The following is a 27403-nucleotide window of genomic DNA, read 5'->3' as shown; positions in this document are numbered from 1 at the left end:
CCTCCTGTGGGTGGGAGGGAACCTTGGGGGGCCGCCTGCCTGCCTGTGGGGCTCGTGTCCCCCCAGCACGTGCTCCCTGCCGGCTGGCAGTGGGGAGGGGCGGGAGGTAAGCCCACCCGGAGCCGCAAAGACAGCCTCCCCTCCCCTCTCCTACCCCCTGGGAGGGGCAGGGAGGGGTGAGGAAACGGGGCTTAGGGCCAGCGCTGTCCGCCGCGGCCACAAGGCCCTGTGGGGTTGCATTTAGCTTTCTAGCCCTCGGATCCCTGCTCCACGCGCGGAGAAGCTGACACCTGATGCTCTCCCTCTCGCGAGCATCAGATGAGAGAGTGTACCAACCACTGCCGTGGGCTGCACTGGCTCCGGGCTCGGGCAGTGTGGCTCGTCGCAGAAGGTTCTGCTCCGAGGCCCGGCACTCTTTAGTGTTCCTCTCCCCTTGTCCGTGGAAGTCTGCTGAGTGGCACGCACCCACCTCGCCCTCCCTACCCTTCTTCCTCTCGTCCTCCTTCTGTTGGGCTTATTCCTCCAGGCTGGAGGCTCTCTCTGGAGAAAGTAAACCACCCCACTCCCCACTCCCACTCCCCCCCCCGCCAAAAGAGACACAGAGATGCTGGCCTTTGGAACCCAGCCAAAAGAGGCCGGCCGGCCACCCATTCACTGTCGCGGAGCCCACCGTACACCTCAGCCTCCTGATACCACATTCTTAGAAACAAATGGACTTTTATTTGTGCTCGCAGAGGTTGGTGCATGCATGTTGATTGCAGCTTTATTTGTAATATCCAGCACTGGAAACAACATCCATCAGCAGTAAGATTAACTATGTTACATGCATACAACAGACAGCCGCTCAGCAGGGAAAAGGACCAGTCACTGATACACACACACCATGGGTGCATCTCAGAAGCACCGTGCAAAGTGAAAGAAGCCGTAATAAGAGACCGTGTGTTGTGTAATTCCATTTATGTGAAACTCAGAAGGATGAATCTGTAGTGAGAGAAAACAGGTTAATGGTTATCTGGGAGTGAGCCTGAGGACTGACTGGAAAGGGGCACAGGGAGCCCTTTGGGGTGATGGAGATGCTCTGTGTCTGGACAGTGGTGGAGGGTCTATGGGCGTGTATGCTGATCAAAACTCACCGAGTGCTGCGCTTAAAATGGGTGCGTTTTACATACAAATTATACCTCAGCGGTGATTCAAAACAAAATGAAAGCATAGATCACTAGACCTTTGTGGAAGGCCCACAACATGAAAGATAGAAAAAAATAGAACTTGGAAGAAACAGAGACATTGAAGAAAGAAGAAAACGTCAAAGAAATTATAATGTGTATCCTCAAGAGAAGATGGTGTATCCATAAAAAAACCCAGGAGACTATGAAGAAAAACAACAACTGAAGAACATGTACAGTCTGAGAAACTTAAAATATAACAGAGTATTTTAAAATGCAATAAAGGTTGGAAGATATTTGAGGAATTATCCCAGAAAGTAAAATTTTAAGAGCAAACTAGAAAATGGGAGAGAAATGGAAAATTAGCAAATTCAGGAGGCTCAACATTTAGAAAATAGGAAAGAATGTAAGGGACAAAATTAACAAGAAATTATACAAGCATCTCTCAGAACCGCAGAGCCCATAACAAGGCACGTCACGGTGAAATTTCAGAGCACTGGGAATAAAATGAAGATCCTAAAAACTTCCAGAGAGGAAAAAACCAAATGGTCCTCCCCAGGGGATGGAACTGGCCTGGAGATTCTTGGGGACATTGGAAGCTTGAAGACAGTGGGGCCACATCTTTAATATGAGTGGAGAAATATCTCCAACCTGCAGTTCTCTGCTCAACCAGATTATCGATCAGTGTGAAGGTAGGAAGACATTTGTTTCATCATACAGAGTCTCAAATAAATTTACTTTCCCCACATCCTTTCTCTGGAAGTTAGTGGAGGATGTGCACCACCGAAAAGAGGGAATAAACTGAGAAGAAAGAAGATCCAGGAAACAGAGTCCAGCGCAGGAGAGAAGTGAAAGAAATCCCGTAATGAATAGTATTCACTTAGCTTTAATAATGCAGAACATGGATGTAACAAAAAAGTTGAGCTAAACTGAGTTTAGAGAGAGAATGAGAGTTGATATAATTAAGTTAAAAATCTTCACCGCTATAATAGAAATCTAGAAATCAGGACATTTCTGAATCTGGCAAGTCAAGGGCGGTAATGTAGTCATATTAATTAGACAGGTGGAGGAAGAAACAGCTTAAAAAAGTGAGGGTGAATTTTATGTTAAATGAATTTTGCCACAATTAAAAAAAAAAAGATGAGGAGTAGGAGTCAGATAATTGAATGGTCAAATATTTTATCTTAAAAATAGAAGTTTAAAATTAAAAAGTACTCATTTAAAAACCTTTAACAGAGAAAATGTAAACCCTAACAGAGAGAGAGAATCACAGTTGGCATTTTGGTGTATATTCTTCCAGATATTTTTTAACACCCACACAGGGTTATACAGAAATTTTTGATGATTTTTAGTTGTGGAGGTGATGGAATTATTTACAAAAATGTCATCCTAGTGTTCTTAACATGGTTTTTTTTTTCATGTAGGGAAATATCACTGGCATCTTTTCATTTTAATAAACGTGGATCTGCCACCTCATCGTTTTAGATGCCTACATGGAATCTATTGTATGGCTGTGCCATATTTATTTTAACCAATCTCCTATTGCTGGACATTTAGGTCTTTCTAGTTTGCCATTATAAACACACCAGCACAGTTAACGTACTTGTACATGGATCTTTCATATATTTTGCTGATTATTTCCCTAGGATAAACTCTTGGATATAGAATTGCTGAGTCAAATGATATGCACTCGAAATATGTTTTACCGGTTTACATCAATAGCATTTATTCAGCTGGGACTACAGATGCTCTGGTTGGAGAGACAAGACCCGCATATCAGAGATTAATGGTTTCTATGGAAATATGCCAGAGGAGTGATGTGTAAGTGATAAACAGAAGGAGACGTGACTGTGGGCTGAAGAGAGAAAGCTTCGTGGAAGCCATGGAACTGAGCTAGGAATTAAACCTTGCGTGAGATTTAGACAGGCTGGGTGGGGACGAGGCCAGGAGAGAATGTCACCCGTGGGGAGGTGTGTTCTGAGAGTGGCAGTTGGCCCATCAGCCCTTAAGCTGATAATCAGTCTTTCCAGCCTTGGGCCACCTGCTGTGTCTCAACCTACCTGCCATCACTTGCGCTTGAGAGACTCGGATGTTCTAACCTCGCATGATGAGAGGGCAGGCCAAGAGAGACCAGACCAGGGTCACCGATGGGGGTAGCTTAAAGGAGGGAGAGCAAATGGAACAGTCAAATCCCTGATTTCTGTTGAGGCAGACATAGTAGAAGAAATAGAATAGAATTTTTAGAAAATAATAAAACCTTAAAGCTTCTGGAAGAAAATAAATAACTCACAACCACAACTTGAGGGTTGGCAGAGCTTTCTTGGCAGAAAGTACTAACTCTGTGTTTTAGTTTGCTATTGCTGCCATAACAAATGACCATAACATAGCACCTTAAAACAATGCAAATTTATTATCTTACAGTTCCGTTAGGTCAGAAACCCAGAGGGCTCAGCTGGATCTCTGCTTAGAATCTTATAACACCTAAATGAAAGCTTCAGCATGGATGCGGTCCTTTCTGGGGGCTCTAGGGGAGAATGTGTTTCCTTGTTCATTCAAGTTGTTGGCAGAATGAGTTACTTGTGGTTTTAGGACTGAGGTCCCCATTTCTTTGCTAGCTACTGGGTTGAGGCCTGTTCTCAACTTATAAGGGCCACTCACATTCTGTGGCTGTGGCCCCTTCCTCCATCTTCGAAGCCAGCAATGGCAGGTTGAGTGCCTTTCATGCTTAGAATCTCTCCTGTCTCTCTTTTTTTTTATTGTCACATCTTTCTAACTCACCCTTCCACCTTCCACTTGTACTTTTAAGAGCTCATGTGATTAGATTAAGCACACCCAGATAATCCAGAATAATCTTTTCATGTCAAGATTCCACGACCTTAATCACATCTTTGAAGTCTTTTTTTGCCTATTATTATAATATATTCACAGGTTCCCGGGATTAGAACGTGGATACTTTTTAGGGGGAGGGACATTTTTCTGCCTGCCGTTCTCTAAAATTAAAAATCTAAAATCAAAAAATGAAAAACTGTAGAACTCTTTAAGCAAATGAATAAATAAACCGCAGACTGGGAAAAAAAATATTCACAACCCATATACCTGACAAAGGACAGATCCAGAATAAAAATGCTTACAAATCAACAGTTAAAAAAAAATCAACTCGATTTAAAAATGAGCAAAAGACTTGAGCAGACTCTTGACAAAAGAAGTTATAACAATGAACAATAAACGCATGGTGAAAAGATGCTTAACATTATGAGCAACTGGAACTCATGTAGATTGCTGGTGGGATTGTAAAATGATACAGCCACTTTAGAAGACTGTCAGCTTCTTACAAAGCTAAGTGTAGCCTATACTATAAGCTAGAAATCCCACTCCCAGGTACTTAGGCAAAAGAAAGAAAACATGTTCACAAAAAGATGTAAGAATGTTTATAGCACCTTTATTTATAATAGTTCCAAACTGGAAACAACCCGAATGTCTATTAACAGCGGGACTGATAAGTAAATGTTGGTACATTCATACAATGGAATATAATTCAATTTTTAAAAAGAAGAATGAAATATTGGTATATAAACAATACAGAGGAATCTTAAAAATGTTCCGTTTATGTGAAATTCAAGAATGGACAAAAGTGATAAAAATCAGAAAGTGGTTGCAGAGGTAGGGGAATTGACTGGGAAGTATGGGGGGAACTTTCTCGTCTGATGGGAAAAGCTATCTTGTTTTGATGAGGGTTACATGGGTGTATATGATTGTCAAAACTCATTGAACTGAAAACCTAAGGTCTTTGTATTTTATTATATTCCAATAAGTAATGAAAATCCATGAAGATGTATGAGAAGATAATACAAAGAGATTAATCTTCAGAAGTAAATTAATTTGCAGAAGTAAAAATCAGTTTCTGAATTTTAAATCACCAGTGAGCATTTTAAAAATCAATGAGAATGATGAGAGCAGGAATAAAGACCTCTAAAAATCCTCTCCTTCATAAAGGCAATGAAAAAATGGTCAAAATCAATTGTTTCAATTGTCAAGATATTGAAACAACCTAAGTGCCCATCAACAGATGAATGGATAAAGAAGATGTGGTATATACAGATACAATGGAATATTACCCAGCCATAAAAAAGGATGAAATTTTGTCCTTTGCAGCAACATGGATGGACTTGGAGGGCATTATGCTAAGTGAAATAAGTCAGACAGAGAAAAACAAATACTGTATGATATCACTTATATGTGGGATCTAAAAAATACAACAAACTAGTGAATATAACAAAAAAGAAGTAGACTTACAGATATAGAGAACAAACTGGTGGTTACCAGTAGGGAGAGCTGGAAGGGGCAATACAGGGGTGGGGGGAGTAGGAGGTACAAACCACTGGGTGTAAGATAGGCTCAAGGGTGTATAGTACAACATGGGAAATATAGCCAATATTTTGTAATAAGTGTAAATGGAAAGTAACCTTTAGAAATTGTATAAAAATGAAAAACTATAAAATTTTTTTAAAAAATCAATTGTTTCTGAACTCTGGGAATTAACCAAAGGCTTACAGCACTGTGGGACATGTTCAGTGCCCCTCCAGAAAAGCCACTTCTTTTTATGAGTGTTGAATGATTTACCATATGTTTCATCAGTTACAAGGTGGATATTTTTTCATCTTTTAGTATCTCTTTAATCAGAAAGTGTCTTACAATCAGTGGCATATCATAGACTCATGGCAGTGGGCCTTTTTTTTCCTCTCATAATACATTTTACAATAGATCGCATGTTAGATTCAAAGATGTATGATCATTTTTCCTGTGGGTCCCTTCTATGATAGAGTTATCTTGAGTCTTTCAAAATGCTTAGTACGTTTTCTAACTGAAACAGTTCTACAGGGCACCTTTTGTTCTGAAAAGTCACATGTTTAGTAATCTTACATTTGATATAAGTCTTATAAGGAGAATAAATGAGCAATGACTTCCTTAAAAAAAAAAAGCTTTGTTTATTTTGCCATAGAATTTTAATTTGCTTCCTACATACATCACACACAGATCTGGGGACACCATAAGCTAAGGCAGCGGAAGTCCTGGATGCGGGTGTGTGTAGCTGGGTCTTGATTTCATCAACTCTGTGGCTGCTTAGCTCCAATTAGTCATTAAGGTCAGACTTTATGGGTCAGACCCTTCCTATGTCATCCCTTCCGTGGACGTAGAGAGCCTTCCATTGGCAGTGCCTGCATTGCTGTCCTGGGGGCTGGGGAAGGCGGGGAGGAATGAGAAGGGATTGCTTCTAATCTGAAAAATCACCTCCCTGTGACAACTGACAATGTGATCATCTCATCCCTTTGAGTGTCATTTACTTCTCTTGCTTTCTTTGGGTGCATTTGGAACAGAGAACTAACTAGAGCCTGATTTTAAAGATTCATTTCTATTTTATTTTTATTTAATTTTATTTATTTTATTTCTATTGTTTTAATTCTGTAGCTTGCAGTGAGCTGCATACGCCATCGCTAGATCGAAAACCAAATAGCTTTGTAGCAGTGAGTGTGACCACCCCACCCCAGGCGTTCTGGACGAAGCACGCGCAGACGGAGATCATTGAGGTGGGTGCTGCTGGCCCCTGGCCTGCCTCCGGCGGCTCCGTGACAGTGTTTCTGATCCCGACGGGAGGGCTGTTCAGTGGCCTGAGCACCTGTAGCTGCAGCTGCATTCCTGTGGATCGTCCCTGTTCTTCCATGGCTTTTCAGTACATTGGTATCTTTCATCACACTTACTTGTCTGGGTGGCATTTATATTTGCCATATCCTTTGCAGTTATTATTGATTGTCTATTGGCAGGCTGTTTTTGAACAGTGGTCCCCTAAGGCTGATTGCCTTTTAAGAAGTAAGACCCGATTCTTCCTTGTCACCTCCAGGTGGCTGCTACTTTTGGACAGGTGTGCTCATTAATCAGAGTTTGGAGAGTGTTCACTCTTAACCAACCCTCTTACTAGGCATACCTTTATTTTTATTGGTTTTTATTTTTATATTCTTTTGAGATGTGTGTGCTATGTGTTTACTTTTTACATTGAATGAAATGATATGCGTTCGCCTGGGGAATTTTACAAAATTTCTTTAGATGAGCACATCATGTAAGTTATGAAACTAAGTGTAGGAGTTGGCTGGTGTGAGCTCCTGTTGGATTGTGTTGGTGACGTGAGCCTCTAGGTGAAGTATCTCCTCCCTGGCAGTCTCCACCAAACAAATTGCATTTCCCCTTCTTTCCCAGTTTCACATTTTGGAAGACAGACACTTTTTCATTCTCTTAGAAATGCATTTCCAAGTTCAAGCCAACAATTCTGTTTTCTCAGCATTTGTCGAGCACTGCCTACGTATGAAGCCTAGTTCTGGGTGCTGCGGATGATACAAAACCCTTGAGGCCCCGTCCCTGCTCTCAAGGAGTCTGCCATCCTGTGGGTGAGGAGGCGGGAATGAGCGTGGCTCGTGCAGACAGAGCAGAGTGTGGTCTCTGTTAGAGCAGAGAGACGAGGACGGTACCCGGAGGACGAGGTCCCATCCAGCTCATTGTGTGGGTTTGGAGAGTAACTTGATCCTGTTCAGTGTGTGCAGAGAACACAGCAGGAGCGCAGGGAAGCGGGGGTCTTGCCCGGCCGGGGCAGGCTTGTCCGCAGCTGTGTTTCAGGGAGGCCCTGAGTCAGAGGTCGCTGGGGGAGTGACAGTGCTGTGAGGCCTGACTGGCAGCAGGGAGGAGTGGAAAGAAGGGGGCATGAGAGGGAGGCTCTGGAGGTGGAACTGGCGGGGGTGCATCGATGCTGGGTGGTTGAGAACAAAGCAGAAGAAGGCACCAAAGCAGGTGCCTGGGTCTGCAGCCTCCTTGGACAGAGAGTCAGAGAGGGTCCGAACCAGCGGATGGAGGGAGAGGTTGGGTGGGGCTGCGGCCCCAGCTGGCCACCTGGGGCGGGCACTGTCCAGCAGGCGCTGAGACATTGGAGCTGGAGCTGCAGGTACAGACAGGAACCGCTAACTGTTTGGCTGAGATCGCTAACCACCGCCTGAGGAAGAGAGTCTGATGTAATGGCGCTTTGGGGGGCAAGGCCGGCCTGCCAGGAAGTAGCTACCTACGACTGAGACACTAGCAGCTAGTCCTCAGAAAGGGAAGGGGTAGCCCTAAGAAAGCCGGGCCGTAATCATTCCAAGCCCAGGAGTCTAGGAATAACCAACTCTGCCCATTCATGTCCTCTTCCGTCTGCCTTTGTACATCTTAAAGGAATAACCCACAGTAGTAGATCCAAATACATAACTCATCTGAAGTTGTAAGACTAAGAATACATGTGGACATTCAACTCAGTTTTAGAAAATCCTTCCTGCTGAGGGAGGAACCCTTAGAATGAGCCCTTGGGCCCAGCTTGTGTGGTGGTCTGTTTGTTGTATCTGGGCCCAGAAAACTTTGTCCTTTTTGGAAAACAGTGTTTTGGTTATACGCATCCATGTAAGCCCCATTCGCATTTGTGTTGATCCAAGTTGGTAAGAATGTTAGTTTCTCCTTCTGAGAATGTTGATGTATTTCAGAAGCAACCAGTTCAAAAAATCCAACTCTGTATTCTGATTCTTTTTTTTTTCTATTCTAGGGAACCAACGATCCTATATTTCTAAGCAGTATTGCCTTCTTTCAAGACTCTCTTATCAATCAGATGACACAGATCAAGCTCTCCGTGTATGATGTCAAGGATAGATCTCAGGGAACAGTTAAGTACCATGTTGTGGTTCATGGGCTATTCTTCCCTTTTTTTAAAGTTATGTAATCGTTTGAGAGGTGAACACAAGATTGACTTCACTTCTGGCTCACAAATTAATGTCCAAATGTATTTGTCTTTGGGAACGTCTTTATGAGCCTCCCCATTGGGCTCCTGAGATGAGGTCAGATGTGTGGAGAGAACCAGCCAGCTGGACTCCCCAGGGCCTGGCAGTTGGAGCAGAGGCAAAGCAGGTGCACTAATGCTGTCTCCTCCTCTTCCTCAGATGTACTTGCTGGGCTCTGGAACATTTGTCGTCAAAGATCTGCTCCAGGACAGGCATCATAGGTTGTATTTAACACTAAGGTTGGTATTTAATTTTGTCCCTTTGCAAGGATCTGGAATTATGAGGTCCAGGGACAGATGGGGAAAGGCCCTACTTCCTGTACTGAGAGAGCACCGTGTCCCCAGAGGCCAGTCTCTGGGGGGGGACTTGGTTGTCATTGAGGAGAGAGAAGAAAAGCCTGTCAGAGGGCCTCTCACAGAATGGAAATGTGCAGTGTTCATAGGAGGTATGCAGACCCAAAGGAAAACCTAGGTATACATCTAATAATGCCAAATATATTTTCCTGTTATCTGTCCCCTCCCTAATAGGATGTGATCTCCCAGAGGGCAGGGATGTTCCATGGTTTTGCTTGTATCCCAAGACCTAGAACAGTGCCTGCTGCTCAGTAAAAATGTGTGGAAGGAAGGAATGTGGGGAGGGGGGCGGGGGGGACCCCACTATGTTGGGGTCAAGGTGTCAGTCCTTCCCAGATTCATTTTAGGGGCAATTCCCACCCTGACATAGTGTTCTTTTTTTTTTTTCAAAATAATGTAAAAATTGGGGAAATAGTCCCAAATAGCAAAGAAGATTTTGACACAGAAGATGAATTCCCTGCTAGTAGTGCGACACTTTGAAGATACGGAGATGACGGAGTTGAAGGCGTTGGGCAGGGCTCACCCTGCTGTGTGTGAGGAGAGCTTGACTCAGGATGAGGAAGGGGTCTTAGGGAGAAAAAGCAGGGTCGCCTGGGGGAGGGGCCGTTAGAGAAAAACACCCAGGTGCATCATACGCCAGAGCTGATTCTAGTTGGATTAGGGTTCAATGTCAGATGTGGGCATCATCCTTTTTATTTATTTATTTATTTATTTATTATTATTTAAAATTTTTATACATGTACATTTTATAGTCATTTATTAAGCTCTTACTGTGTGCTCTCCTGTAGGACCTCACCTAATACTACAACCCTAGGAGGAGATACTAGGTAATGTTAGGGATGAGGAACCTGAGGTCCAGAGAGGTTAATTAACTTGTTCCGTGTTATCCAGCTAAGAACTATCAGAGCCCACATACAAATCCAGGCAGTCTGATTCCAGAGCCTGCACTTTTTATTTTTTATTTTTTGGCTGCATTGGGTCTTTGTCGCTGCGCGTGGGCTTTCCTTTGGTTGCGGCGAGCGGGCTTCTCATTGCGGTGGCTTCTCTTGTTGAGGAGCACGGGCTCTAGGCACATGGGCTCAGTAGTTGTGGCTTACAGGCTCTAGAGTGCAGGCTCAGTAGTTGTAGCGCACAGGCTTAGTTGCTCCACGGCATGTGGGATCTTCCCGGACCAGGGCTTGAACCCGTGTCCCCTGCATTGGCAGGCGGATTCTTAACCACTGCGCCACCAGGGAAGCCCCATCATCCTTTTTAAAAGGAGCTAGAGATGACCGTCAAACAGAGAGCCTGGGGAGGGACTTTTCCAGGCACAAGAACCGTGAGAGTGAGTCACAGAGGAAATGGTCAGTGGATGCATGTGACCACATAAAAATTTAGAACCTGGCTAAGCCCCACAGCTTAGATAACAAAGCCAGAGGCTTCAGGGTATCTCTGAATGAATCAGGGATTCACTGGGGCTTCCCTGGATGAATCAGGTGGGCCCAGGCAGCCAGCAGCTACCCTGAGGGGTCTTAGCAGTAAAGCAGACCAGGGCTAGAGTGGTGCCAGCTTTACCATGAAGGATTCAGAGGCTTTGGGAAATCCTGGGTGACCTCAGCTTACCTGGGGTCCCGGCCTAGGCCTTGAGGCTAATCAGAGCTTGAGGGTGGGGTGGGAATGAGCAGAAAAGGGGTCTAGTGCCAGAAGAAGATGCTCTCCAGTCCCGATTCCAAGGTGTGTCCGCATCACTCTCCGGGGCGGGGTCAGCCCAGGGCTGATGGGCACCAGCCTCCCGAGCGGGCATTGGCTACCCCGACCCCCGCTTCACCAGGCACGCCACCCATCTCTGGGGCCTCGTCGCCTCTCAGACACAGCCCTCTTCTGTGCCCCCGTCTCCTCACCTGCCTCCCCCGGAGCCTGTGCACACGGTAACTGCTGCCTGACCGACCAGCTGGCCCCATCCTGGCACCCCCAGGACCCCTTGACCATCCAGGAGGCTGAGCTTTGTGTTGAAGCAGAAAACGAAGCGCAGTCACGGCGCCGTTTACCGAAGCGCGTTGCTGGTTGCAGGTCTGCGGAGAGCGACCGAGTGGGCAACATCACCGTGATGGGCTGGCAGATGGAGGAGAAGTCAGACCAGCGGCCCCCCGTGACCCGGTCTCTGGACACCGTCAACGGGCGGGTGAGCACACCGCTTTGCTCCTCTCCGTGAGGAGTTGAGGACTGTCCCGACACACTTTGCCCGTGAGCTGTGGGGAGGGGGAGGCTGGGCTCCGCCACAGGCGCTTCTCCAAGTAGAGAGAAGCGGGCGCCTGCCCCTGCCCCGGGCCACGCCGGCCCCTCTCCAGAGTGCAAGCTGCAGTCAGTCAGGAGGGGCGAGGCGGCTCGTGGGTGTGGAGTGAGACCCAGGTCATCCCTGAGGGCTGGTTACGGTCTTCCTCTCCCAGACGCTCCTATGCCTCGCAGCCGCCTGGGCCCCGTCTCACATCTGTGCCCCCCCCACCCCGCCCCCCGTGTCACCCTCTGTGATGCACAGCCGCTCACCCAGACACTCTCAAACAACAGTTCTAATTTCAGAGCCCAAACGCTGGTAAGTAGTCATTGTAAAATACAGAGATCTCTCATTTTACCCCAAATAAACCTGAAACATCAGCTGTGGAAATACTCCTGGGCCTCATCTACCACTGCCCTTTCATCCTACACATCAAAACACTCAAAGACAAGGGGAAGTGACTTGGTGGAAAGTTGTGCGTTTCTAGAAGATTGTGTGGGCGAAGTATGTTCAGTGTCCTGGGCGGGGCTTCACTTGTCTGTGGCCGTGCGTTTCTCATAGAGTTGATGGTGGATGTTAGTTTCAAGGGTTCTTTTATGACATGATGTGCTCTGGAGTCTGAGTCACAGTTTTCTCATGCTTTTCTGTACGTGTTTTTAGATGGTTCTGCCTGTTGACGAGAGCTTGACCGAGGCCTTGGGAATCCGATCCAAATACGCTTCGTTGCGAAAAGACACTTTACTGAAATCGGGTAAACAGCTTCCTCTGTTGGTACTCTTGCCACTCGTGAGTGTCCACGTGGGTTCGTGGTCTGCTTCCCCACCCGCTCTGATTGTCACGGCTGTGCACGCCGATTGTCACCTGTCTGCACAGCAGCGTGCCGTCCTTTGTGGCAGCATGTCGGGACCTCGTGACCCTCTGGGGAGGGGGCTCCTCCTTCCTTTCGCTCTGTCTCGATGGCGTCGGGCTCAGTGACCGGCAGCCTCCCCGCCCCAGTCCTAGCACCTTAGAGCCGGTGACACGGTCTGGGATGATGAGACCGCATGTCACGGGGCAGGGGCGTTCGGGCTCGGTCACTCCGTGGGTGTGGGTGTAAGTGTTTTAACTCCCTGGAGATGAACAGGAAGAAGACCCGGGGGCCAGGGGGGAGGGCCCCGCGGCCGCCTGCGCCTGCTCACCGCAGCCTGTCCCCCTCCCGCCTCAGTGTTCGGCGGTGCCATCTGCCGCATGTACCGGTTCCCGACCACCGAGGGCAACCACCTGCGGATCCTGGAGCAGATGGCGGAGAGCGTGCTGTCCCTGCACGTGCCCCGGCAGTTCGTGAAGCTCCTGCTGGAGGAGGACGCGGCCAGGTGAGGCCCTCTGTCACGCGCCCCGTCCCATCTGGAAGGCTCGTGGGCGGGGTGGGTGGGGCACTGGCATCAGATGGGCCTGGCCGCACGCCCAGCGTCCACCGCCTGCCTGCTCCGCGGCCTGGGCTCAGTTTGCTCACCTGTGTCCCGGGGTTTCTGTGCGAGGACGTCACGAGACAGCGTGCCCGACACGCCAGCTGTGCCCCTGCTGAGCACGGGCTTCCCTCCCCGCCCCTCCCCTCCGGCCTTGAGAAAGTTAGACTAGCTGGTCCCTCTCTGGTTGTGGCTGCCTGGGTCACGGTTTTCTACGGTCCGGGCTCCAGAGGGCTAAGGATGACCCATCAGGACACTGATCCTCTGTGTCTCTCAGCCCAGGGCCTGCTTCACTGGTCCTGAGGCGGGGAGCAGCCTGAGAGGAGGTCCGGGCACTGCAGAGTATGTCTCCTGTCTGCCTAAGAGTCATCTCTGCTCCTTGCCTTCGAGCACTGTTAATCATAGATGCAACACAGCAGCTGCATGAAGGAAAACAGTGCAGCCAGATCCTACTGTTTTAATACAGCTCTTTTGTTTTAATTTTTTTATCTTGAAAAAAAATTTGAACTTAGAGAAAAATGGCAAGAATAATGCAATGAGCTGCTTTATCCCCCATATGTGTATATTTTATTTATTTTTTATATAAATTTATTTTATTTATTTATTTTTGGCCTTGTTGGGTCTTCGTTGCTGCGCGTGGGCTTTCTCTAGTTGTGGCGAGCAGGGGGCTTCTCTTCGTTGTGGCGCACGGGCTTCTCATTGCAGTGGCTTCTCTTGTTGCGGAGCACGGGCTCTAGGCATGCGGGCTTCAGTAGTTGTGGCACGTGGGCTCCGTAGTTGTGGCTCGTGGGCTCTAGAGCGCAGGCTCAGTAGTTGTGGCTCACGGGCTCAGTAGTTGTGGCGCACGGGCCTAGTTGCTCCGTGGCATGCGGGATCTTCCCGGACCAGGTCTCGAACCCGTGTCCCCTGCGTTGGCAGGCGGATTCTTAACCACTGTGCCACCAGGGAAGCCCTGTGTATATTTTATAGAGTTAATTTTTTGAAACTTCCTTTCAGCTTTTCCGTATTTGTAATATATTTACATAGCTACCATCTACTTTTCTATATATCTTCAGTTTCACTAAATTTTTAGTTATGCCTAATTTCCCACTGTTTGGTGCACTATAACTTGGAAGAATTCATTCATTCATTGTGTTGGTTTGGAGGGTTTTGTTGTTTCTCACACCGGCCACGGGGCCAGTGCTCTACTCACTGTGGTGGGGAGGCGGGGGTCTTGATGAGCGAGATGGACCGTGGGAGACAGTCAGTAACAGAACTTGGGCCACACGGGGCCCAGACGGGTCACTGGTGTGCGGAACCTAAAAGGGGCCGCAAGAAGGAGGAGGGTGGTCGGGGCAGGCCTCTGAGAGACGGTGACACTAAGCTGACACCCGAAGCACAAGGAGGAGCCACGTGACACACGGGCAGAGACACGGAGAGAGAAGGGCCCGCAGCGGCTGAGGCAGACAGGCTCGGGTGCAGACCCAAGGCCGGCGGGGCCACTCAGCCAGCAACCCACGGGGACATCGGTCCCACCCAGCCTTGCCTGCACCGAGGGTTCTTTTACATTAATCTTGTTGATTTAATAATAATAAAATGGCACAGCTTTCTAATTTTTTTTAACTTTAGAAAATTTAGTAGATTCCTAAAACACTTCTATAAAATTAGCTTTTTTCCCCCCTCAGAGGAAAACGTGCATAGTATAAAAAGCCAAAGAGCGCAAAAAGGCTTTTAACAAAAAACATAAGTCTTGGGATGCTCAACTTTCTGATCTCCTTCCCAAGAAACAACCACTTTTAGCCGTTTTAGTGTTTTCTGCTATATTTCTAAATTTATGTATAGAGTACTCAATTAATCAACTTCAGAGATTAACTGCTGATTTCCTATGAAGAGGATTTTAGGTCTTTTATACTTTCCCCCCCAGTTTCCTAAATTTCCTAAAGTGGTTATCCTTTTTTTTTTTTTTGAATCCATTTTGTGTGTTCATTATTCTGATTAGGTAGCTATTATTTCCTGCTGAGCTAAGAAGTTTATACTTCAGTTCTTAAACAGCTTTCATTTTTGTGGATATAACAAATTCTTTTTTTTCTTGTCTTCTTCTCTATGCACTTTTAGATCTAGACAGTTCATTACTTACACAGATAGTAAAGGGAACGATAGCTAAAGTTGCCAGCTTCCCAGCGTCCTTGTCCCGGACCCGAATAGGATGACAGTGTGACTTAAGGGGCCAGGTGGCCACAGCAGGAGCCACGGGCCCCCGTTGCTGAGCAGCCCGGCTCGCCGGACAGCTTTGTACTCTGCAGCTCTGCTCTGGTGAGGGCAGAAAGCCCCATGCCTCCCAGAGTCCAGGAGGCAGTGACAGCCCCGGGTGGGGGGGATGGGGGGGTGGGGAGGGCCTGTAGCAGTTGCCCTCAGGCTCCAATCCTCCTGTGCTCCGGGAGGGTCAGACTCAGGCTGCAGTTCAAGCCTTCACGCCCCTGTGGCCTCTGGACACATGCAAGGTCGCCAGGGTGCCATGGTGGAGGCACTCCCCTCTTCACTCCTTCACTTAGTTTTCCCTGAACATTTGACTAAGTTCCTATGAAAAGCCTGTCTGTGCAGTTTCCACGTGGTCAGTGGTCTGCCTTTTTCACAGCCGCTCTTGGAGCTGTCTGCTGCCCTGCCCTGCTGCTGGCCCTCTTCCCTGGGCATGACGCGTCCACATCCATCTGTCCTCCTGGTTGGTCAGGGCTCCTGAGCCTCTGCTGGGAGGGAGCCGGCACCACGGCCTGATGCGTGTGTCTTGCTTGCAGAGTGTGTGAACTGGAAGAGCTGGGGGAACTGTCCCCTTGCTGGGAGAGCCTCCGGCGCCAGATCGTCACTCAGTACCAGACCATCATCCTCACGTACCAGGAGAACCTGACCGACCTCCATCAGTACAAAGGTGGGTGCCCGCTCTCATTTTCCCAGCTGGAAATCTGGAACCCAGGGTCACTCCCATATTCCCACTGACAGACACTCTAATGGATTTTTAAAAATAGATTCTCATGTAGGTGTGAGTTCTCTCAAATATGGAGTTTTCAGATCTTAATTGAGAAGACAAATGTGTGAATTGCATCGAAAGTTCCTTCCATGGTATCATCTGCCAAAACAACTGCTGTAGGATGAAATTCAGGAGAGACAAAGTCACAGGCTGTTGGTTCATTTTATTTCTTCATCTTGGTCCAGCATCAGTGAAATGGCCAAAAGGATGCAGGCCGTTTGCCTGGAGACAAAGCAAGACAGGGTTTTCTAGATTTCCCAGTTTAACTGTTTAGTGGTCCTTATATTTACATATGAATTGTCTGAGTGGAGCTCTCCATTTTGACTCAAAAGTGAACGTGAAATATAGACACATCTTTTCTTCTTGAAAGATGCCACTTGATTTTCAAAACATTTTCAGGGTAGGTTTAGAAGACTATGCTTAACTCATTCCCTTTTGGTTCCAAATGGAGTGACTTTTTTGGTTTTCTATTACTTTATTCTCTATCTTCAGATTCTTCCCTCCTTCCCCTCTTTATAATAGAATTTCAGCTTTTAAGGAAAATCATAAGCCCTTAATGTGGGGACAGAACATAGGAACCTGTCCCTAAACTTGGCTAAGAAGCAGCCAAGTTTACAGGAGAGATGACAAGATGATGGTGCCCTGGGTTTGGTTTGAATCTGAAGAACAGATCCAAGTGTACTTCTAAGACACATGGCAACGTTTGCCTGAAGGGACTCAGGGACCTGCCTGTGCTGGATGCTTGTTACCTGGGAAAGTCTGAACCCCCCACCATGCTTCTTCTAGAGCAGAGCTTCTGAGATGTCAGCGTGCTGCTGAGTCTCCAGAGAGTCTCGTGGACAGCAGGTCTGGGGTTCTGCGTTTGTAACAGGCTCCCAGGATGCCAGTGCAGCCGGGCCACGGGCTACCCCGTCAGTAGCTAGAGAACCATCTCCCCTGGCAAAGTACAAAGCAGACGGTGGCTGGTCTGCGTTTTGCATACTGGCAAAATAAATTTGTCTTTTTTCACTAGATGGAACGTTTATTTCTCCTGATTGTTAGTGTAATTTATAGTCTCTTTCTCTAGGCAAGTAGTTCTTTACTTAATTAGTTAAGTATTCTAATTATAGAAATAAGATTGTGAATACTTGTTAGAAAACACGGTCCGAACTCCTGAGCCCCCACAGGATGTACAAGGGGACACGTTAGCGTGCTTTCCGGAGGCCAGAACTGACGCTGTGTAGCGTTGGCCCATCTCGATAGACCTGGGGTGATGAGCAGACCTTCTCATCACTTTTCAGGATTGAGAAGTGTTGCTCCCGTCACACCAGCTTCTTAGATCTTGGATGCCGGCCGGCAGGCTCTGCAGTTGGAACAGGCACTTCCTGGCACGGGCCCACTTGCTTTTTATAGTGGTGCTGACATCATGCTGCACAAAATCCTGTCCCTGTGTCAGACCTGTTGGTTGACAGCTGATGATAGGAAGGCCTGGTGTCGCTCCTGAGCCTCCGAGGGTGGATCCACCAGGCCCCTTTCACCACCTAGGACCCCGAACCAGTCTCCTGGCCGGGAGCTGCTCTCCCTCAACGTTTCACCCCCATCGTCTGGGAAGGAAGTGTGCTCGTGGGCAGCTCAGAGTTTCCGAGGCCACTGCTGACACACACCTGCATACCCACAGCAGCACCCTCAAACTGTCCCTTCTCCACCCACCGTTCATGAATGGCGGATACAGGCTGACCATCTTTATTTTCTCACATTCCGTTCCTTAGGTCCCTCGTTCAAAGCAAGCAGTTTGAAAGCAGATAAAAAGTTAGAATTTGTTCCCACGAACTTACACATACAGAGGATGAGAGTTCAGGACGATGGAGGATCAGGTAACCGTCTCGCTGGATCACATCTCACTTCCTTTCTCCCTGAGCTGCCCCACATCTGCCCCACATCTGCCCCAGCCTGCCCTGTGTGTGCTGCTGCTGGGCGCTCGGCAAAGAGGCACAGCCCAAGGGCCTCCGGAAGGCCTTTGTGGAGAGCTCAGACCCCTTCCTCTTGTCTGTCCTCCCTCCAGCTTCCCTTTGTGTTGCTGTGGCAGAAAATTGCCCACAGGTCATCCTTCTGAAGGAGGGATGCAAGCTGAGTGTCGCTGGGTAGTTGCCCTCTGGCCTGTGTGACTCTCCCCTGAGACAGACAGGCCCCTCGTAGCCGAGATCATGGTGCTTGGCTCCAGAGACCCTCGGGCAGCCCGGGCTGTGCGACTGAGGGAACCACAGGCTGCTTGGAAGTGGGCTGGCGGGGGATCCCAGAGTTGTGTACGTATCCCTGTAGCTGGCTCGTCCACAGGCCTGAGCCCAGAGTAATGGAGGAGAGCTTTCTGTCATTCAGATCAGAACTACGACATCGTCACCATCGGAGCGCCAGCAGCACACTGCCAAGGCTTTAAGTCAGGAGGTCTCCGTAAAAAGCTGCACAAATTTGAAGAGACCAAGAAACAGTAAGTGCTTGGAAGGGGTCTGTCGTCCTTGTACTGCCGTCTGACGCTTCCTAGGTTAAAAAACCCAAAAAACAAAAAAGTCAAAACGGGACCACAGAAACCTCCAGTATCCGATCTGCTTTTGCGGGGCGGGAGGAGCTGCCTTACGGGCCCTGTGCTGCTCTGTGTGTGTGACTGAGCTGGGTGGGTGACGAGGCACCCGAGCCGTGGTCCTGTCCCTGGAAAATGGCAGCGGATGGAAATGCACCTGGAGAGTGGTGCCCCAGGCGGCGGCCCTCGTGGACGCTGGGGCTCGGCTGCCCTTTACAGGCCCTCGTCGGTTGGTTGAAGGTCACAAAGCATGAAGCCAGGGAGAGGTCGTTTCCCCTCCTGGAGGATGCTGGCGGTCAACATTCCCAGTGTCAGAAAGGCTCACGGGGCTGTACAGAGTTAACCACGCTGAGCAGGAAATTGGGAGGTGGGCGGGGCGGGCCTTGCGGAGCACGCGGTGAGGGGCGGGGCCTTGGGGGCGGGAGCCGAGGGGCCGGCCCGGGCGCAGGCGTGCTGGTGACGCAGAGCTGACGGGTCTGGGCCTGGCCCTGGGGCAGAGTCAGCACCAGCGCTTGGAGCCTGCTGGAAACCAGCGAGCGGAGGGTGCAGGGTGTGCTGTGGATCAGAGGGGACGGGCGAGAGCGCTAAACCGAGCTGTTGTGCTGGACGCTGCGAGGCGTGGGTTATCTTCCCGAGCGTCACTCGCCAGACTTACCTTGACCAGGGGGCGCGGGTGTAGGGAGCGGATGCCATGCGTGTGGCCAATGCCCTGGGCTCCTCGGACCGTGAGGTGGAGGAGCAACGCGAAGGCCTCAGGCTCGCAGAAGGTGACGGAGATGAGCCTGTGCTCAGGCTGATAGGAGAGAGGAAGGCAAGTGAGGGGAGACGGCAGAGGACACCGATGGAGCGAGGTTCTGGAGGAGACGGGGAGGCGAGGCCGGGAGAAGAAGGTGGGGCTGCAGAGAAGGAACAAGCTGGGGCCGTGATGGGGCAGTCTGCGCGGAAAGTGGGCTCGAGGGGCCAGAGCCGAGCGCTTTGAGGATGGTGATGCCAAGGCCCGCCAGCCTCAGGAGGACCCGCGGGGCAGTCGGAGGAGGCTTAGTGCCGGCCAGAGCCTCAGGCCCCAGGGCAGGAGTCAGGTCAGGGCTTGAGCAAGGTGACCTCGGACTGCACGGGTTGGGAAGAAAGGTCAGGTGCAGCGGTCGTGGGCCGAGGGGCGAGCAGACTGGCGGAGAGCAGCTGGGGAGTTGGGTCAGGGCTGTGCGCAGGGCTGGGCGGCATCTCTGGGAGGCCCCTGGCAGCCTCCTCGACCTTGATTCGTCCCCACCAAGGGCTCCTCCCAGGGCAGACAAGCCAGGCCACCAGATCCCCCCGAGGATTCACCAACCCGGTGCTCCTCTGGGAATTAGGACAAAGGCGAGCTTTCTGTGCCACCACGCTCTGCACAGCCAGCCGCGTGTCTGTCGCAGCATTGCATGTGGCCGCGTGGAGGTGCGAGTGTGTGACCTGAGGCTGGCGTGGAGGCCCCGGAGGAGAAAGCCGCTCAAGAGGGCTGTCCCTGTCCCAGGAAGGTTGGGGTGTTGATACCTAAGTATTTGGCATGTTAACTTCAGTACCTCTTACTCCCTAAATGCTTCTACAGCATTTTTCTAATATACTATATACATTTTTACTTAATGTCCTACTGATGTCATAAAACCACCTGCAGGAATGGTTTGCACCAGGGGAACTCTCCTTTCGGCACAGGTGTTACTCGCCCGCATGGGACGTCTCCCTGGGGCTCGAGCACATGCGCAGACGTTGCTCTCACCAGTGAGCATGCTGGGCTCCTGAGTTTAATCGTCCCTGTAGTCGGGGCCTCGACAAATGATCTCCAGAATTTTGACAAAAGAGAACTTGTTTTTTTAATTTTTGTTTTGCATTTGCCGTTTGCTAACAAGCTGCTAATATTTTGTTTTGGTTCTTTTCTTTAGCAGTTTTGAGGAGTGTTGGTGAGTTTTCTGTCTGTGGAGAGTGTGTGTTTGGGTCTTGCTCTCATGCAGAGAAAGACTGTCCCCTCCTCTGAGGTGCTTCCCCCTCCGTGCCCCCGTGGGCTCCTAGTTGTAGCCTCATAGACAGAATTCTCCTTCCAACTGCAATGTTCTGTGATAATGAATAGCCCTTCCCAGTCTGCTGTGTCAAACCCTCCCAGTCTGGTGGCAGTTCATTGCTGTGCTCACTCGAAGCGAAGACCCAGTTTTGTTCCTCCAGGATATGAGGAGCCCAGGCCGGGCAGGTCCCCAGGTGCTGGGGTTTCAAGTCAACCCACTGGTGCGTTTGGGAGTCCCTTCCTGGCTTCTTTTACAAGAACCTATGGCTTTTCAGTTTTCAGTTCCCCTTCACGTCTTGTAGGAATGAAGCCAGCTTACATTTTTATGGTATTTAATAGTTAATGGAGATTTGTCAAACAGTATTACTAGGGCCAGTTTTATCCCTGGAGGGCAAACCAAGAATTAATACAACCAAGTGACTTTTTCCACCAACAATGAGATGGCAGCCAGAAACCACCATGCCTGCTGCCTGGGGTCCCCACTGCCGTTCCAGGCCTCCCCAGACTCGCCCAGGGTGCTTGCCCCGGCCCAGAACAGGGGCTCCACACTGGGGCTTGTGAGGCACCTGTAGCCCTCAGAACTGCTGCCATCGTGGAGCTGGAGCAGCTCAGGGGCCGTGGCTGGGCAGACGCTGCTGGAGATGCCGGGGCGCTGCACGCCGAGGACACCCTCCCCCGTGGCTGAGGCTCTGCAGCTGCCCCCAGCTTAGGCCTGTGGTTGGGCTCCCACGCTCGTGTGTTCACGGTCATCCATGAACAGCAGCTCTTTGAAGTGTATCCTTTCTCACTCCCGCCACGTTCTTCCCGTGTTACTAACAGGATCTGTGGGCACACACAGTGAGTGGGGTGATGCTTTCTGTCCCGCTTGTCGGAGGCTTTGTATTTGCTGAAGTGAACACACCCATCTCCATACACACGTGTACGTGTACGTGCAGCACACGTTACGTGTGTTCTCTAAATATTGGCTCCTGGGAAGAATAAATTTTAAAAATCCTGTTTCGAGATTGTATTCCTGAGACTCAGTTGTCTGAAATGGCAGCTATTCATTTGGCAGTGATTGCAGATTGGAAAGCAGCGTGTGCACCTCGTGCTGCGCAGGCTTCGCCGCAGCCTGCTGCATGGGCTTCTGGCAACTCCATCGTTTTTCACTGTGGTGTCTGGGCTTGGGGTGTTGTTTTTTCTGGGGTGCTTCGGTTTTTGTTTTTGCATGTTTACCCCATAGTCCATCAGGGGAATGGGCAGGGCGGTTTCTTGGTGACCCAGCTTCGGGTTACCCTGGAAAGAGCCCAGCAGGGAAAGGGCTCAGTCCTACCATGTGACCCTCACCTCCAGGGGCAGCAGTGGAGGGTGTGGTCCTCCCTCTTCCCCTAAACTCAAAGGGTAGCTCTTCGAGGGGACCAGTCAGGGCCCCTCCTTACATGAAGGATGGGTGCCTTATACTTCTCCCTGTTTCCCTCAGCTTCCTCAGGTGGTCTGAAAAATAAACTTATAATATTGGGTTGATTGGCCTCCAGTTCGGCATGTTCTCCATGCCCCGCTTCATCTGATGGAACATTAATTTTTAAGCAGGGGAGTCCCGGAGCAGGGGAGAGAGGATGGAAGCCCAGTTTTCTGGGGACTTGCTGGGGTAGACACACGAGGGAGGGTGTGGGTCTGTGCACAGAAAGTTTGAAGTCCTGATTGGCCAAATGATAAGACAGGTTTCTTTTGGCAAAGTCCAGCCCCCTACTGCAGTCTCCCTTCACTGTGGTGTGAACCACTCTGGTGTCAGCAGGTCTCCACTCAGGTACTGCTTAAAAACTGACAGAGGAGGTTCTTAGGTGAAAGATTATGAGCATCCAGGTAACTACTGGGTTCAGCATCTGTACACACAGGTAGAAACACAGTAAAAATACAGATACATGCAAATATGGATAAAAGACTTAATTGTATTTTAACATTTCAAGCCTCTGCTGTACAGACAGAACGGATCTCCTGAGATTTCCTCTTGGCCATCAGCAACTAGCCTAGTCTGGGAAACACCCCTGAGTAACAGGAGGCTTCACCTCGTGCTGGTTGTGGGCAGGGGCGGGGAGGTGCTGCTATCCTCATCAATGGGGAGAACCCCTCAGAAGCTGTTCTCATCCTTTTTAGTACGTCATCCAGCTGTCAGTCCATCATCTACATACCACAGGACATCGTCAGAGCCAAGGAGATCATCGCCCAGATCAACACCCTGAAAACCCAAGTGAGTTACTATGCAGAGCGGCTCTCGAGGGCGGCCAAGGACAGATCTGCCACTGGCCTCGAAAGAACACTCGCCATCTTAGCAGACAAGGTAGGAGAGGCTACCCTGCTGCAGGGGGGTGGGGGTCCCTTGGGTTTCTGAAAACCCCTGGACACCTCATGTGTGCCTAGAGCTGTCCGCACAAATGGTGACATTGGGATGACCTTGAAGGTCTGACTTCAGACCCTGTTCCCACCAAGGCCTGGGGCGGGGGTTGGTGACTGGCCCATGGTCACAGAGCTGGATGGGGGCAGACCAGCGACAGAGCCCGGAGCTCAGGAGCCTCAGCTGTGGCTTCATGCACTTGGCTTTCCAGGGAGCGCACGGGGGTCCTGTGGAAGCTGGGACAGTTCCTCTGCTTCCTTAGTGACTGCCTACTCAGCACATTGTGGGCCACATTTCTGTTGTACTCACAGTTCAAAAAAAGAAACTGAATTATACATAAGATAAGAACAGTATAATTTCATTGGCTTATATATAGTCCACAAACCAGCTTCTAATTAACTGTCATCTGATCCTGATTAAAAATTGACGGATGATGCTTTTTCACATGACTCAGTGTCTCTCTCCACATACGTGCCTCCGCCAAACACACACGTGCCCATAAGCACACACACGTGCAGGCACAGATTCTGGTCACACTTCCCCACTCACACCTGCTTAACTGGGATGAGCTGCTTTTCCCCGTCCGAATGTCTTGTATCCTTCCCGTGTGTTTGCCCAGTAAAAAGACTGAGAGCCGGGGGTTAAATTCACTAATAAAATAAAGGTGACGTTGTCAGATGTCAAATTCTGAGCCACAGACCCGCTGTTGCGTGCAAAATTCCCCAGAACCGCAAGTGCTATGCCAGGAATCCTGCTGCCCGGGGCTTTAGGTATTAGATGTGAAACATAAGAGCTCAGCAGTTAAACTGAAGTGAGGCCTGTGCCCTGGGATGGAGGGACAGCCCGGGAAGCCAGTGAAGGCTGGCACTGGGCTCACCCCGGGCCCCTCCTCCAGCGATGTCAGGCTCAGAGGCCGGCCGGGGTCCAAGAATGTCAGAGGCTTCTTGGCCTCTCTGTCGTCCTCCTTGCGTTCTCCAGGCTTCTGTGGGAAATTCTTGCTGAGATTCAGCCGGGCCTGTCGTGCGGCAGCCTTTAACCTCGGACGTCCCGAGGGCTGCAGCTCTTGGGGTGTTGGCACCGTGCAGGAGGGCAGAGGGGGGCGGGCTGGGCGCTCTGAGAGGCCGGGCCCCGCAGCCCCACCTGGGTGCTCAGCGGCCAGGTGCGCGTGTGTGCCTGCAGACCCGGCAGCTGGTCACCGTGTGCGACTGCAAGCTGCTGGCCACCTCCATCCACGGGCTGAAGGCGGCCCGGCCCGACTACATCGCCTCCAAGGCCTCGCCCACCTCCACGGAGGAGGAGCAGGTGATGCTGAGGAACGACCAGGACACCCTCACGGCCCGGTGGTCGGGCAGGAACAGCCGGTCTTCCCTGCAGGTCGACTGGCACGAGGAGGAGTGGGTGAGTCTGCCGCCCCCGCCCGTCGCCCGGCTGCCGAGCCGGCCCGGGAAATGCGAGGCCTCGCTCCCTCGCGGGGGTCGGGCCCAGCCTGGGCCCGGCCTCCTCGGCTTCCGCTGGCCGTCAGCCCTTCCGGGGCCACGTCCTTCTGGAGATGTGGGAGCTGAGGTGCTGGGCAGCTGGGTGAGGATTTGGGAGACGCCGCCCTGACATCCCGTCACGATGCTGCTTCCGCAGGGTGGGCTCTGAGCGCAGGGTCTGCCCCTGGAGGGAGTGACACGTCAGGGACTCGTGTTTGTCATTTGCTGGGACTGTTCTTCGGCGGTGTCGTCCTGGGGGCACCGGATTACCGGCGGCAGCAGCGCGCTCCCCCAGGCCTGCCCTGGCGTCCTGAGTGCTCCCTGGGTTTCTGCAGGGACCCCCCCCTCCCCCATGCGGAGCGATCCACCGCCTCCGCCTCCGTCCAGAAGACCTCAGTCTCCTGCGGCGTTTGTACGAGGGCTGCTGGGAGGGAGGAGGGGACGAGGGTGCTCCCGTGGCCCTCCTGCCCGCAGTGGCCTCCAGGACAGCGGCTAGCAGACGTCCCACAAACTTCAAAACTGATGCCCACGGGGCACTGACTTGCCTTTGGAAAAGCAGATGCAGCTTTAACGGGGAATTCGAATTGTCTCGCCCTCTGCGTCTTGCGGGGTCTCAGTGGGCACGGCGCCCGGGGGGGGGGTCGGTGCGGGGGGCGGGCTCTGCTTCCTGCCCCGTGTCTCCCGCTGGGAGAGCTGACCCCGCGCCCCTTGGGTCTGCCAGGAGAAGGTTTGGCTGAACGTGGACAAGAGCCTGGAGTGCATCATCCAGCGGGCAGACAAGCTGCTGCAGCGGGAGCGCCTGCGGGGCGAGGGCTGCGACCACGGCCTCCCCGGCGCCGGCAGCTGCGCGGGCAGGAAAGGTAACCGGGGCAGCCAGGCCTACTGGATCCGACCGGAGGACCCCCTCTGCGACACGCCCCCCTCACCACGCCCCCCCGACGCATGCCGCCCTCACCCGACCACACGTGCGTACGCACCCCGCTTCCCACCGCCGCCTCGAGCGCTGTCCGTGTGTCCGTGTGTGTCTCTAACTCCACGCCCGCCACGCAGACTGCAGGGAGGCCGCTCAGCAGAGGGGGTGTCGCGGCCCCCAGGGCAGCGGGGGCGGGGCTCCCCGAGCCTTCACGGCTGCGGGGCCCGCGTGTGAGCCTGCAGGCGCGGCGAAGGCCGGACCTCAGGGCCCTGCCGGCTCACGCTGCCGCGTCTGGGAGGGTCGGGCTCCTGGGCTTTTCTGGTTTGTCAGCCAATCCGGGAACCCGAAGGAGGCCGAACGGTAGATGCCTTTCTTGTGAGATTGCTTACCGTGTCAGTCATCGAGGAAAAGGTAGGCGTGCAGCTCTCTCTGGATGAGAGCTGGTGGCAGGCCCAGCGGACTGGTCTGGAAAGGCTGGTTGTCACTGGCTGGGCGCGCTTTTATCCGGCAGAGGCCTGATGCCCTGGGCCTTGCTCGTAACCCAGTCAGAGGGTGGGCCGCGCTCCCACGTCAGGGGGCGCCAGTCAGGTTCCTCTGTTCGGCGCCACCTCCAAGGTGGGGCTCTCGGTAGACGGCAGGACGCTGGCGTGAAGCGGCACGCTTCAGAAGCAGCCTGCTGCCTGCGGAGACACGGGGCATGACCAGACGCTCTGCCCCGCTGTCGCCTTACAGCTGGGGGCCACGTGCCTTCTGAACCCGCGGGTCCCTGGTCCCTGCAGCTCTGGCCTTTCCCCGTAAGAGCTGGTGGGGTTGTGCGCCGGGCAGCTGAGATCCAGCTGCTGCCGCTGCCTCCTTGCCCCTCTTTGGGCGGGTTAAGGCCCAGCTGGGCCAGGGATGGGCCGCTGGCAGCGGGACTTGTCATTTCTGAACCGGGCAGCTTTCATTCAAGGCAGGGTCTCGCTCCCTGTAGGAGCCTCTTGGTAAATCCTCCTTTGGTTTGTCAGACGCCCTCCGCCTCCAGTCTGCCTGCAGTCTGTCCCCAGGGTGCGCTCTCACTTGAGCCTGTGTTTCCCCGGTGTCTGCGTCCTCCACTCTGCCATCTGTGAGGGGTTCCACTTTCAGTTCCCCAAACCTGTGTTTGGTTCATGGAACTGTTTTGTCTTTGTTCGTGCTCTCATTTTTTTACTGTAAATTGTGTTTCTTTAAAACAATTTCTGAAAGTTCATTGCTCATTTTTCTTTAATATTGTCTTGCTTGCAATTTAAACATTTTTCTGCAGATTTAAAAAAAGTTGCTGATTGGATTTTTTTAAATGCAGGAGATAGTTTATTTAACTGGATATACTGTTGCATTCATAACTTAAATGTCCTCTTTTTCTAGGCATGTCCCGTATTGTTCAAATATATAGACAAATTTAAGTGCAGTTTTAAAGTTATTTAAAGGAGCATTTATTTATGATATTTAGGGCTTGACTTGTACCTGTGTGTGCCGTACGGATGAGCTCTGTTGTGCTCATGGGAGTAGGAAGCGTTTGAGAGAGTCTGCCTCTGCCGATCAGCGCTCAAAAGAAACTTATGAAACCATATGCCTCTAAATTACCTGCACGTGATCCTTAATTTAAAAATCTGAGCACAGCCGGGAAGCCGTTCAGACCTCGGCATGATCGGGAAACACCAGGCAGTGAGCCGTTTGTTTTACTCAATCTCTTGTCCTCAGGGGCCAGAGCTGGGCTCTCTCGTGACTCCCGATGCCCTTCCCAGTTCCTGGGGCACTTGTTTTGGCCTAATGGGCGGGTTGTGTTCACGCCAGCATATTTATTGCCTGTGAACAACTCCATGCCTCTTTGAAAGGCGTTCTCTCTTTTCATTCCAATTCCCTACCCTGTCCTGGGTCCTTGGTTTTCATCTTTCATCAAGGAGTCGCCCCACCTCAGCCCCGCCTGGGGTCAGGGCTCCGCAGGACCCACTGACCAGTCCCCCGCAGCGGGGACCGCAGAGGCTCCGTGAG

The 27403-nt window shown here is 51.0% G+C and overlaps 1 protein-coding gene across 6 annotated transcripts in view; it reads left to right on the top strand.

Moving 5' to 3' along the window:
* INPP4A (inositol polyphosphate-4-phosphatase type I A) overlaps positions 1–27403 on the top strand; it is a 125730-nt gene that overhangs the window by 71409 nt on the left and 26918 nt on the right. For 5 of the 6 annotated variants that reach the window (XM_059943396.1, XM_059943398.1, XM_059943399.1 and 2 more), the window contains 12 exons: positions 6630–6748; positions 8773–8889; positions 9164–9243; positions 11407–11518; positions 12269–12359; positions 12813–12960; positions 15825–15955; positions 17803–17907; positions 18410–18518; positions 22771–22954; positions 24188–24406; positions 25205–25448. In XM_059943396.1, the coding sequence (XP_059799379.1) occupies positions 6630–6748; positions 8773–8889; positions 9164–9243; positions 11407–11518; positions 12269–12359; positions 12813–12960; positions 15825–15955; positions 17803–17907; positions 18410–18518; positions 22771–22954; positions 24188–24406; positions 25205–25448 (1659 nt within the window). The remainder of the gene's footprint in view (positions 1–6629; positions 6749–8772; positions 8890–9163; positions 9244–11406; positions 11519–12268; positions 12360–12812; positions 12961–15824; positions 15956–17802; positions 17908–18409; positions 18519–22770; positions 22955–24187; positions 24407–25204; positions 25449–27403) is intronic. The other variant, XM_059943400.1, reaches the window with a different exon arrangement.

This window comes from Balaenoptera ricei, chromosome 13 (assembly GCF_028023285.1).
Source record: "Balaenoptera ricei isolate mBalRic1 chromosome 13, mBalRic1.hap2, whole genome shotgun sequence".
Classification (NCBI taxonomy): domain Eukaryota; kingdom Metazoa; phylum Chordata; class Mammalia; order Artiodactyla; family Balaenopteridae; genus Balaenoptera; species Balaenoptera ricei.
The sequence above is the reverse complement of the archived record's forward strand: the minus strand, read 5'-3'. Positions and strand labels throughout refer to the sequence as shown.